The 13612-nt window shown below is 32.5% G+C and overlaps 2 protein-coding genes across 2 annotated transcripts in view; one reads left to right on the top strand and one right to left on the bottom strand.

The window, feature by feature from the left end:
* The first annotated feature begins 523 nt into the window (after positions 1–523).
* LOC135832780 (suppressor of lurcher protein 1-like) lies at positions 524–12315 on the top strand. The gene is made up of 6 exons (XM_065346258.1): positions 524–776; positions 6986–7166; positions 9133–9350; positions 9466–9679; positions 9795–10060; positions 11576–12315. The coding sequence occupies exons 1-6, from the start codon at positions 710–712 to the stop codon at positions 11632–11634; spliced, it is 1005 nt and encodes a 334-aa protein (XP_065202330.1). The 5' UTR covers positions 524–709; the 3' UTR covers positions 11635–12315.
* Positions 12316–12521: 206 nt separating this feature from the next.
* The window catches only part of Duox (dual oxidase), a 79655-nt gene continuing 78564 nt past the window's right edge, over positions 12522–13612 (bottom strand). Inside the window, exons 20-23 of the mRNA XM_065346201.1 lie at positions 13379–13543; positions 13151–13306; positions 12934–13062; positions 12522–12844 (exon numbers count right to left, since the gene is read on the bottom strand). Of these exons, the coding sequence (XP_065202273.1) occupies positions 12716–12844; positions 12934–13062; positions 13151–13306; positions 13379–13543 (579 nt within the window). The 3' untranslated portion in view covers positions 12522–12715. The remainder of the gene's footprint in view (positions 12845–12933; positions 13063–13150; positions 13307–13378; positions 13544–13612) is intronic.

The following is a 13612-nucleotide window of genomic DNA, read 5'->3' as shown; positions in this document are numbered from 1 at the left end:
GATCTTGCTTTTCATCGAAACAGTCAAAAAATCTCGTTTTTTTTTGGTCAAAATAACTGTCAAAAAATATAGGTAAAAAAAGTATCAAATTTCATTGAAATAAATATTTCACGAAGCAAATAGAAGGAAGAACTGTACATTTCGCTACTTCAGTTCCACTTAGCAGTTAAATAAAATTTTGAAATTTTACCAAAAGAAAATTGCGTAGGCGCGATCAATTGACGGCGAGCTGAATTTTACTCGAGTAAAAAAATTCCACCAAACCAGACTAAAAACGCCTTCTTATACGGACTCGAAAAATCCTTGAAAATACCATACCCATTACCCACGACTATGCGTTTTGAAAAAATTACACGGTGCATCAAGTCTCTCCTACGAGCAGTTTCCCGCTTCCCAAAAATGACCCAGATAAAGTGGAGCCATAATGTCCCAAATGCTGTTCTTCCACTGTTACTCATTCCGCAGCAACAGTAACATAATATATTTGTTATTGCACAAAAAAAAGATTTTATTGGAGAACCTTGCGATGCTCATCGATTAAGTTGTATATTCTGATAAACTATTTGTACCGGATCATGCGCAAAAATAACATTTCATTCAATCTTTCTCGAATTTCATTTATCTAATACTTTACGCGAAATTGTCGGAGATTTAAGCGTCAACGGATATACCTACTAACGTCGGATCGAGGAATTTTTTTGGTTGCATTATGCATTCGATTTTTATTGTGATTTTAATTTTCGTTTTCGTAACTGCCACCATTAATGCGAGAGAAAGTAATTATTAATTTTAATTATTTATTTAGCCCTACTGTAGATTTTTTCACGTACCTAATAAAATAAATATAAAAAGTTTTTTTTTTATTTTTTTGTGCTTGGTTTTGCTTTATTAATCGTTTGGGTTGTTTTTTAAAAAATTCTTCAAATACAATTTTCAATTTGAAAGTAAATATTGTTAGGTATTTGTTTGTACGTATAATTTATTTACTAATGATTTAAAAAAAAATTTAATCGCTTTTCTCGTAAGATTTAAAAATTTTTATTCCTTGTGCATTTCAGTAGATAGATACCTGATTTCTGCTTTCTAGTAATAGGTATAGGTATATTTTATTCAAAGAATTATTGAGAATTGAAGGCAAAAGGTTCAAATGATGGCACGTGGTTGAATAAAAATGTCATTTTCGATCATTTTTAATGTTTTTTTTATTTTTATTTTGGGAGGGGAGGGGTGTTTATAATTGCAGGATTATTACACTCATTAGGAATTTTAAAAATATATTTAATCTCAAAAATGAATTTTTTTGGGCATTCATAAAAATTGTGAAAAATTAAACGTTTCTTTTGAAAAATATAACCAAATGATGAAAAGTTGACTGCCCTACCATCTCCTCTTTTCGGTTACGTAATTCGAAATTATCCATTTGATTTTTTTTTTTTTTTTGTAACATTAACAGAAATAAATTTTGAACAAATATCCTCTTTTTTTCAAAAAAAAGTAACTTCAGTAACCAAAAAAGCTCTAGATAAAAGTACGCAAAAAAGTGATCAAACATGAAACTAGACAGTTGGAAACTCATTTCTTCTGAACAATAATTGAGGAGCTGGATATCAAAACGCCGTAAGTCCATTTTGCAAAATTTTCAGAAATGAGGAAAAACTGTGGGGGGGTCGGGGGGAGTTGAAAGGGATCAAATGTGGTATCAGAGGAAAGGGGAAGTCACCATGACCTCAAAACAGGAAAGTGCCCAAATTTTTGAGAACCGGGGGGAACGTGGGAAGGGGGAGAAAAAAAGTTACTGCGTTTTGATCTGAAAAAAGACAGTTACTGCGTTTTGATCTGAAACTTGCTACAAAAATCACGCACATTTTATATCAAAACGCAGTAAATACACCGGCACTCTCTTACTGAAATAAAAACACATGGGTAGAGAACCATTTTAATGATTATTATCTATTAAATAGTAAAAAAAATATTCAAAATTGAAGCGCCGTTTCCCATAGTGACTGAGTCATGACACAAGATTTTGTTTTTTATGTTCAGGCCAAGTGTTATTATGATTGAACAATATGTTGGAAATTTTTTAAAAGTCTGTAGTTTCATTACCAACAGTAACCACCTTCTGAAATCAATGTTTACCAACCTTAAAACACAAAAAACGCGAAAAATAGTGTAGTTACTGCGTTTTGAAGTAAAATTGCTGGTTTTTACTGCGTTTTGAAGTAAATCTCAACTTTGAGTGGGATTTTCGAGGTGAAGCATGGCAGATGGATTTACGACGATGGCTGCAATCGATTCCCCGTTGAATTTTACATAGGAAAACACTCTTATCTCAATTTTCATAAAAATGGACTTACGGCGTTTTGATATCCAGCTCCTCAATTGTTTTTCAGTGTTTTCTTATCTTCCAAATTACAAAATTTCAGAATAATTTCTAAGCTTGCATTGCCTCTAAATTAAGAAATTTCTAGTTGTTTTTCGAAGTTTGCATTGTTTTAAAAGTTACAAAATTTCAAATCAATATTACAGAATTTGCCATTGATTCTAAATTATTAAAATCTCGGTACTCACTGATTCAGAGCTATCTATATGTTATCCATATTTTTTATCGAAAGGACTTTCAGCTTTCAAACGAAATGAGAAAAACAACTAGCTTCCGTTGAATAATTTTTATGCACCATGATGTTATTTTAGGAATGTTGTTGATAATTTGTATCATAAACGAATAATATTGTACTTAGAATACTTGAATAGCGCAAACTGATTTTAATACAAAGCTTCTTATCACAAAAATGATACGGTCAATTTTACAATTATTTTAATGCTTTATGTAATCGCAGCTCAGTTAAATTTTATTTTGGCAAATGCGATTCATCATAATTGAGGATTTTTAAAAAATTGGAAATCTGAGAATGAGTGCTCAAAAAACTGTCTAATACGTATGGTGCTCAATTAAAATAGGTACCTACAAAGTTCAGAATTCGCATTGCCTCTAAATTATACACGACAAAAATATGGGTAATTCTTACAATTTCAACTATTTTAGCACAATAACTGAATCCCATTCAAAAATACATATGATAAAATTTGTTTCGAAATTTAGTACCTACCTATTTCCAACATGTTCAGTTAGGTACAATAATATAGTCCGGTATATGACAATAGGAGTAATTGCACCCCCACCGCCGATCCTCCAAGACAACTTTTTTCTTAAAGGGGACATCCTAAGGAACATTTTAAAGCAAACTTGCCAAAAAAAAAAAGTTGGCCTTACTTACAAAATGGCGGCCATTTTGATTGACAGGTCAGCCGAAATCGCAGATTTTGCGTTTTAACATAGGACTTGCACGAACTTTTTCAAACTTTACAAAGGTAGATCGAAAGATCATGCAAAAATTTATCACCTGTCAAAATTTCAAGTGCTAAAGTGCGTTTTTTGATTTTTGGTGAATTCTTGAAAATCGAATTTAGGCCAAAAATGAGGGGAAAAAATCAAAATTTTACCAAATTGACCAAGAAAGCGGAAATTTGGGATATACCCTATTTTCGACATGCCGAATCGATTGGAAACAGTTTCAACCCGTTTTGAGCAGTTCTGGAGCCTCCAGCAGATTTTTGAAACTCGAAATTCCCACAAAATTCCATCAAATTGGAGTTGTAAAGCTAAAATGTATTCTAAAAACTAATTTCAATACGCTACGAAGTACTGCAGGTGAATTTCAAGTCGTTTTAGATCCTCCAGCGACTCTTTGAAAATTCCTGAAGCCTCCAAGCAGATTTTTGAAACTTTAAATTTTCACAATATTTCATCAAATCGAGATGGAAATCTGAAATTTACTCTTCACTCCAATTTTAACACCCTCTGAAGACGACTACAGGTGGGCACAAGTAATTTTAGGGCCTCCAGCGACTTTTTTTGAAAATTACTGGAGCCTCCAGTAGATTTTTGAAGCTTGAAATTTCCCCAAAATATCATCAAATTAAGATGGAAAGTCGAAATTCATTCTGAAAACGATGTCGACTGCTGGTGAATTTTAAGTCGTTTTGGAGCCTCCAGCAACTTTTTGAAAGGTTGTATGACGTTTTGTTGAAAAATTGAAATTTCCTAGAAGTAGCTGGAAGCTTCAAAACCATTTGAAACCACCATGCAGTCTGCGAAGTAAATTTCAGCTTGCCAACTCCATTTGATAAATTAATGTTAGGGAAATTTCAAGTTTCAAAAATCTACTGGAGGCTCCAGTAATTTTCAAAAAAGTTGCTGGAGGCCCTAAAATTACTTGTGCCCACCTGAAGTCGTCTTCAGAGGGTGTTAAAATTGGAGTGAAGAGTAAATTTCAGATTTCCATCTCGATTTGATGAAATATTGTGAAAATTTAAAGTTTCAAAAATCTGCTGGAGGCTTCAGGAATTTTCAAAAAGTCGCTGGAGGATCTAAAACGACTTGAAATTCACCTGCAGTACTTCGTAGCGTATTGAAATTAGTTTTTAGAATAAATTTTAGCTTTACAACTCCAATTTGATGGAATTTTGTGGGAATTTCGAGTTTCAAAAATCTGCTGGAGGCTCCAGAACTGCTCAAAACGGGTTGAAACCGTTTCCAATCGATTCGGCATGTCGAAAATAGGGTATACCTATCCCAAATTTCCGCTTTCTTGGTCAATTTGGTAAAATTTTGAGTTTTTCCCCTCATTTTTGGCCTAAATTCGATTTTCAAAAATTCACCAAAAATCGAAAAACCCACTTTAGCACTTGAAATTTTGACAGGTGATAAATTTTTGCATGATCTTTCGACCTACCTTTGTAAAGTTGTTGTCTTGGAGGATCGGCGGGGGGGGGGGTGCAATTACTCCTATTGTCATATACCGGACTATATTATTGTAAATGGCCGCCATTTTGTAAGTAAGGTCAACTTTTTTTTTGGCAAGTTTGCTTTAAAATGTTCCTTAGGATGTACCCTTTAAGAAAAAAGTTGTCCCGGAGGATCGGCCGGGGGGGGGGGGGGGTGCAATTACTTCCATTGTCATATGCCGGACCAATACCTACTTTTTGAATCTTACAGTAAAAATTAATTTTTATAAATTTTGCTATAGGTACCAATAGTAAAAATCATTGAAGCATGATAATAAAAATTACATAAACTAATTGTGTAAAAATCACTCATTTTAAAGTAATTTTTATATCATAAAAAGTAAAAATTACTCATTTCAAGGTAGGTAATTTTTACTATACTTAAGTTATTACTTACTTATGGCTATTTAAATTTGAATAAATGAAATGAAAATTCATTTAGAAAATGATATTAGGTAGGTATCATATCGTCACCCTAATACGTAAAATATCTAACTCCATTTTTGTAAATTGTTCAGGAAATGCGAAAAACAGTATTATCAACTGTTGATGGGTGTTACATAGTTAAGGTTATTTATTATAGTAAAAAAAAAATTCTGGTAAAAATTTTTTTCACTTGACACCTTTTAAGCCACTTTGAGTGGAGTTAGATAGTTTTCTCGAATTCAAACGTGGATGGTACACCAATGAATTCACCTGAAGTAATTTTCAACATCGGAAGTTCCATATGAAGTGTTCACCTTTCAAATGGTGTTCATAACTCATTTTCATGTAACGTAAAAATGAAACCATTTCACGTAGCTTAATAAACACTGCGTTATCCTTTAGTGGAGTTAGATAATTTTCCTGACTTCGAACGCGAATTGTACACCAATGAATTCGCCTAAAGTAGTTTTTAAGGTCGGAAGTTCCGTATGAAGTGTTCACCATTCAGATGGTGTTCATAACTCATTTTTGAGAAAAAATGGAGTTAGATACTTTACGTATTAGGGTGACGAATATTCCATAAGTCAATTTCAACGTGTTTTTTTTTGCACCATCATCATGTACCAATTTCGAAGCATTTACCTATCCAACATTTCCAACGAAAAATCCGTCACCTACAGGGTGCCCAGAAATATCGTGAACCCCTAAAAAAGTTTTCTGCTAAATGTTTCGGTTGATCACAGTGAATGATAATAATGATAGCGCATGATTGGTTGTGAGAGTTGTGAGACTGAGGTGATAACATTCCACCAATCATATGCATTTATTTCGCATTACCAACCTATATTTTTAATAAAAAACTTTCTTGAGGGTTCACGATATTTCTGGGCACCCTGTAGGTACCTACCTACTTTCCTCATGGGAATTCGAAATTTCGAACCTGGGTTCCTGAAATTCCTATTCCTACTTACATTCCACAACCACTCGGCTACGAGTACACTTTGAAGAAAAAAAGCTAGAATTCTAAACCATTTGTTAAAAAAACAGGTAGACTTTTTGGAATGTTTGGAAAAATGGTGAAAAATTAATTTGACAATTGGTCGCGTTTCAGAAAAGCTGATCCCAAAGTATGATTTTTAATACTGCAAATATAGAAGATCACTAGCACATTTTTCGATATTTCATCGTGCAACCTTCAATGACAAAATTTACGTGTTTTTCAAACACAAAATAAATTTGAAAAATGTTTAATTTTTTCGGACTCATTCCGAAAATTATGAGTTGAGTTTTCCCACGAAACGAGCTCGTTAAAAATAAATCTTGGATTTCAAAGCTGAAATTGACATAGTTTCGTTTGCGAAATTGAAATAAATAGAGTAGAGAGCAAATGAAAAGCTCCTAAATTTTTTTTGGTTTGCAAAGAAGCTGTGTAGGTCAAGGTAGGTACCTATTTATTTTTGAAATAATTACACCCGAATATTAAAGTAGGTAATTCTGATTTATCTAAGCAGGAAATGCTGATTAAGTTCATATTATTATAAATTATTTACTATAAGATTATTGGCGGAGAATTTTATCGAAAAAAGTGAAAACGTTTATCTCGAATGCAATATTTGTGTACATTACATATATTGTGTCTAAAATTTCATTATCGTCTTATATGCATATGTAATTATGTATTTTTAAAAATATTGTATGAAAATTATGTTCGCAGTTACCAAGATTTTCGATAGTAGTAAGATGCCCAGCGGATCATTTTATTCAAAATGGTTTCCATATTCTTACAATTCATCCGATGTCGAAATGTTTTATTTTCGAGGACATCAAGATGAAAAAGTACAAATCACATTCGATAAATTCAATTTGTTTTCAAAAGGCCCGTCCCCGAACGAAAGGTACCTACTTATTTTTAGCTAAACTTAGTATTTTTTGTAATATTAGGTAGGTATGTACCTACCTATGAATTTCTCAATTTTTTATAACCACCGACTAGTCTATATCTATCTATATAGTCCAACAGGCAAAAAGTGTCCAGTTGGTTTGTATTTTTGCAGCCCAACAAATTCAGTTTTCGTTTGGTAGATATGGGTCTAAAATGTCAGAAAAGACTTATTTTAGATTTTTGCAGTTGCTCAATACGAGGGTAGGGCTTAAAAAAGCTGAATTTGGGATTTGAAGGTCATCTGCAGGCATCCTGTCTTGTTTCGTAAGGTTATTGACCTGATTGTCTGACTTTTGAAGACCGTCTTACGTCCTTTCCAGACTCCTATAAGGTCATTGACCTGACTATCTGGAACTTGAAGGCCGTCTGAAGTCCTTTCTGGCCTCCGAAGGTCACTGACCTGTCCCTCTGGAACTTACAATAAATGCTGTTTGGCTTCTGGTCCGACCTCCTAAGGTCATTGACCTGTCTGTCTGGAACTAGAAGATCGCCTGAAGTACTTTCTGACCTCCGAAGGTCACTGACCTGCCTGTCTCGAACTTGAAGGCTGTCTAACGATCTGTCTGGCCTTCTAAGGTCATTGACCTGGTGACCTGACTGTCTGGCTATTGAAGGCCTTTTGGTGTCCTGTCAGACCATTCGAGGTCATTTCTCTAGGTAGTCTTTCAAGTCTCCATTTTTTCTTGACTGATCCAATTCTGAGAGAAGCGAATGTTCACTATGGTGAAAATCTTAGTTCGTCGTCTCAAAAAATCCTCCTAACTCAAATTTCGACTCGGTTCGCGGCAAAAATTTTCGGTCAAAAAACGTCATTAAGAATTCGATTTTTTCTGGCTCAGGCTCAAAAATGACTCGTTTCAAAAACATAATTCGATAGATCACATTACACTTCTTGAAAAATTCCTAAAATCCTTTTTCCAATTTTGGGACTAAAGTTCTTCAAAAATGCTCAAAAAACATTTTCGTGGAAATGTTTGATTTTCTCGTAAAATTTTAATTCATTTTGATAGGTCAGATTACATACACTTTTTGAAAAGTCCTAAAAATCCTTATACCCAATTTTGAAATTAAAATAATCCTCAAATTCGGCAAACTTTCATAATTTAAAAAAATTTATGGGTGCATGAATTTTTATCCTCCGCCTCCCCCCCCCCACATTAATGGTCGCCTCAAAGGGCCAAAATATTTCTACAAAGTTCACTTATTCAGACGAATGTTCCAGTTTTATGATCAAAAAAGTCAACGAGACCAAGATTCACTCAAAATCGAATTTCCCCCCTTTTTACGCTCAATAGGGAAGGGGGGGGTTCTCAGCTCCCTCCTCTCTCCTCCCTTCCCAATAATTCTTCCGGGGGCCAAAATTCATCGTATATTTTGCGATTATTATGAAAGGTGTTTTTTTTTTAAATGCGGGTTGAAATCAATATTTTGAGCTGAAATTTTCAGGGCGTCCTTTTTCTTGAGAACCAATAATACATATAAAGCAATTTAGCTATTGGAAGCGATAAAATTCGAAAGAAAATCTCCATCATGTTTAAATAAGGGCCACCCTATCTAGCGTAGGCAGCTATTTAGTCCTACTTACTCGTGTTATGCTGTGTTTTCTATCCGAAGACTTGTGTCTTCTTTCAAGTAAGTCATTTAATTTTATGAGATACACGCGCACATATTTCAAATTGTAAACAAAACATTTCAAATCGATGATTTCTATTGCCTGTTCATCTGTCATTAGGTGAATTCACTTCTCAGTCAAAAATTATTACATTCATTTGTTGGTGATTTAATCATATTATGTAGGTGTAATTTGAAAGATTAAAACGTGGCATTCCGGTGTAGGAAGAGGAAACGTGTTTTTTAAATTTATTTTTATTATTATTATCAATGATTAGATAGGTATTATTTCTATGGTTTTGCTGCAGATGTGGAATAGACAATTCAATTTCGTCCATCAGTTACAAAAAAACGGATAGAAGTATAGACTGGGAGAGATTTTGCGGGACTCGCAAACCATTACCGATAATGTCCGAAGAAGAGCAGTTTTCCTTACGTTACGAACCAGTCGTAATTCCTGCCAATAACTTGATGAGAGAACAAAATCAGGAAATTGGTTTTAACGCTTCGTTTAGATTTGTTAAAAGTAATCAAACTAAATACTGACTTATTTTTATTCGCTTACTTACATTCATATGTATACCTACCTATTTTGAATTCCATCGACTTATTTATGGTAAAATACCTACCCGACTTCGTAGATTATGGAATCGATTACCAAAGTTCACCAAACGATCAGTCCAATTATGGTTGTGATTTTACATACGATAGCGAAGATTACCCGAATGGAACATTCAATAGTCCAAATTTTCCCGGAACGTATCCAACACCCATATTGTGTTATTTTACTTTCAAAGGAGTTGAAAGCAATATTTTCTTCAATTTTACACATTTTAATCTCATAGGATCAACGGAGTAAGAAAATATAATTTTTTGAATACCTACCTAACTTTACTGCTCGGTAGATCTAGGATAGTAGGAAGCTCTCTAGTACAATCTATTATGATTAGTTTTAATTTCGTTATTACAGCTGTAATGAAGAAGTAGATAAAAAAGACAAATTGCAAATTTTAACCGCCAGCGATGGTTTTACGGACGAGAATAAGCAAGAGTTTTGCGGAAATCATACTGAAATTTTCAACGTTACTATTACCAATAGAACGGCTTTTATTATATTTTACCATCAGACAAATTTCTCGGACGTAGAATTATCCAATTACGAATTTGTAGGATTCAGCGCCACTTTCTTATTTACCAATGAGACCGTACCAAATGCTTGTTATCATATAATACCAAGTAAGTTGATTTTATTCCTCGTAATTCACTTTGAAACGTGCATAAATTATTGGACCCACATCGTGGAATGGACCCTTTTTAATAATTGAATGCTTTTAATTTTTTCAACTAAAAAAAAAAAATCAAAATTGTATTAAACATTTTTAAAAACTAAAAAAAATCACGAAATTTCAGCAAAATGCTCAAAAAAAAAGAGTTTAAACCATATTTTTGGTCAAATTTTTAGAATGTCTTGCTTTTTATTGTCGTAGAAAAATCAGTTTTTCTTTTTCTCAAAAATCAACCCCCCCACTCCTCCGGCCCAAAAAATGTTTTATATCAGAATAACCAAAAAATCTCACTTCTTTTCCAAAATCGCTGAATGTTCCACTTTTCTAAAAAGAAAAAAAATTGTCAAAATTGAAAGAAAACTGTGTCCTTTGCTTAAAATTTCCAAAAGTCTTGTTTTTGCCATTTTGAGAAATTCTTGCCACAAAAGTTTACTTTTTTTTTGTCAAAATTGAGAAAAATGCTCAATAGGTACTTGCTTTTCAAAGAAAATTTTCAATTTTTTTTTTTGGCAGAATTGCAGAGAAAATTTTTTTGACCAATTTTGTCCGGGTGTGAAAATTGTCCCAATTTTTTTTTCTTTTATCAAGATTGCAAAAAAAACATGTATTTTCTGACTAAAATTGCGAATTTTCCAAAATCTTGCATTTTTGTTGCAAAAATCTACTCACCTGTTTCGTCATAATTGCCAAATAAAACCAGTTTTTTATAAAAATTATTAAAAAATCTTATTGGTTTCTCCAAAAATGGAACAAAACCCACTTTTTTGTAAATATTGTAGGAATTTTGTCAAAATTGGCCAAACAGGGCTGTTTTCTCATAAAAATTTCTGGAAAGTCACGCTTTTAACCAAACGTCAAAAAAAACCTTTCTAATAAAATTCTTTTTCAGAAAATCTTTATTTTTCCTGCAAAAAATCAGTTCCTTTTTCAAAATTACGTAAAAAATCAGTTTAAAAGAAATCAAAATTACCAAATAAAACTTACCTTTTGCCAAAATTGCAAAAAAAACTTAGATACTTTTTTTTATCAACTGTAAAGGACCTATTATTACAAAAATTAACGCCCCTCCCTCCAAAAAAAACAATCTTTCTAACAAAATTGCTAGAAAATCATTTTTTGTCAAAATTACTGAAACTTCGGCTTTCTTTTCAGTCAATATGTCCAGAAAGCCTTGCTTTTTTGTCATTAAAAATTTTTATTTGTAAAAATTGCAAGCGAAAATCAAGTTTTATTAATACCAATAAATCTTACTTTTCTGGTCCAAATTTTCAAAAAATCCTACTTTTTTGTAAAATTTAAAAAAAATTGTCAAATTTGTCACAAAGTCTAGTTTTTTTTCACAAAACCAAAAAAAACCTGTTTTTTCCTTGTCATAATAATTTTTATTGAAATGTTTTTCACTTAATTGAGTAACTACATACTTACCTATTCCTTTTTTTTTTTTTTTTTTTTTTTTTGTTCACAGATATTGGATCTTTATGCATCTGCCTGTATTTGTGGTTACATAAATATCTATATTTTTAACAAAAACTCTACAATTAGTTAGTTTAATTAATAAATCAGGCGAAATAAGTCATTCAACTGGTTTTTATATTATTTTTCCCCCTCCTCACTTTATTCGCTGTATTTGCTCACTGGTGATTTCAAAACATTCTAACAAAGTAAGTACTTACGATATATTTTAATTCTTGTAAATTTACCTATCAAATAATTAATTCTCATGTTAGCTTCATTTTCCAATTGTTTTCTTTGTTTTATTGTTGAATAAATTCCCTTATTTATAAAATAATTTTGTTTTTAAATTATTTTTTACCAACATCATTATTTTAATTTTTTCAATTCGGCATTTTTATTACCATTATGCATACCTTTACCTATACGTACATACTTACCTACTCATAAATTCATATTATTTTGAACTTTGAAGAAGCAATTCACATTATTGTTACCTATTATTTTTCAAAATTGAAGAAATTATACCTGAATAGCAATACAATATGGCTCGTGCTGTCGTGCATTGACAATACCGAAAAATTTGTGTAAATCAAGTGATATTAATAATAAGAAGTGTTGAAATGAAACATACTTTAATTAAATAATTTAAATTTCACCTGTGTATTCTTCATATTGTTATGTTTATATTAAGCTTATCAAAAATGTAACCTTTTTCTATTTATGAATAATAAATACTCAATTGATTGTTTATTCATTGATACCTACCTGCGTCTTTTCAAAAAATGAATAGGTATTATAGATATCAATCTACTGACTGTGAAACCCTGTTAGTTGAGAATCAGAAGAGGCAACTTGCACCAACTTGAATATGCTCCTTCGCCTTTCAACAATTTTCACAGGTACCTACTCTCTTCGCGAAGAGGTCTGAGCGAAGGATACTTACCGGTACACGTGTATTTATAAATGACACTTGAAAATATTTTATTGAAAATAAATTAAAAAAGGTAACATGTTACGTAATATTATAAATAATAAAAATTTGCATAGAAAAAAAAATGTTTAAAAATGACGTAAAATTAAAAATGGCCACTAGGAATCACGGGTATAAGGTAACGCTTGGCGTTTTTCGATAGTAAATAATTCACCGGTTTTATCCGAAATTTTCAAAGTGATGTATGAAATATGGTAGACTCCTTCCTTTATTTACTTCTTCGCACGCGGACATTATGCTCTTCGTTAACGGTCTCGGACCACAACTGAATACACCGATTTTACTCACCTAAAAGCGAATATGGAAATTGATTAATGAGATGGTAGAGTGAAATTCTTCAGCGTTGTCGAATTGGACGAAGATGGAAATTTACTTACGTAACTGTGCTTCTTTTGAACGAATCTCAAAAACGAAGACATATCCGGTCTGCCGAAATGATTAACGGCTTTCAGTCCGGTAAACATACTCATTTTACTTAATCTTTGGAAATGATTTTCACAAATGTACTGAGAACAGATTGAATGAGTTAGAAATGAAATGATCTCAACGATTTGAGTGATTGTTACTCTCACATTACTCGAATCGAATACTTACCAACATTGTCGTACGGAGATCAAACTTATGAAAAAATTGAGTAATAAATATATGAATTTCTAATACATTGGTGACGTCTTTTTTCTCGACATCTCGAAGAACGTCGATAAACCATTCGAAATGTCTATGCGACGGACATATCCATAAAAAGTACACCTGCGTTGAACAAAATCGTGAGAATGAATATGTTATTGCAAAAAGAGCTACACCGATTAGGTAGGTACTCACTTTTTTACACGAAACGCCCGAATACCGATTTGTGGACGTTCCGAAGACTAAATCGTTTAATATGGAGGCATACGGCGTTACTCCTATTCCACCTCCGACCATAACGGCCACTTCAAATTTATACCAGTCTTGATTACCGCCACCGAACGGACCTTCTAAGCGTATCTGCGCAGATAAATCACGAATTATTATTCTCCAAGTTTCAATCGTATAATCACAAAACGAATCAATTAT

The sequence above is a fragment of the Planococcus citri genome, chromosome 1 (assembly GCF_950023065.1).
Source record: "Planococcus citri chromosome 1, ihPlaCitr1.1, whole genome shotgun sequence".
In the NCBI taxonomy this organism is placed as follows: domain Eukaryota; kingdom Metazoa; phylum Arthropoda; class Insecta; order Hemiptera; family Pseudococcidae; genus Planococcus; species Planococcus citri.
The sequence above is the reverse complement of the archived record's forward strand: the minus strand, read 5'-3'. Positions and strand labels throughout refer to the sequence as shown.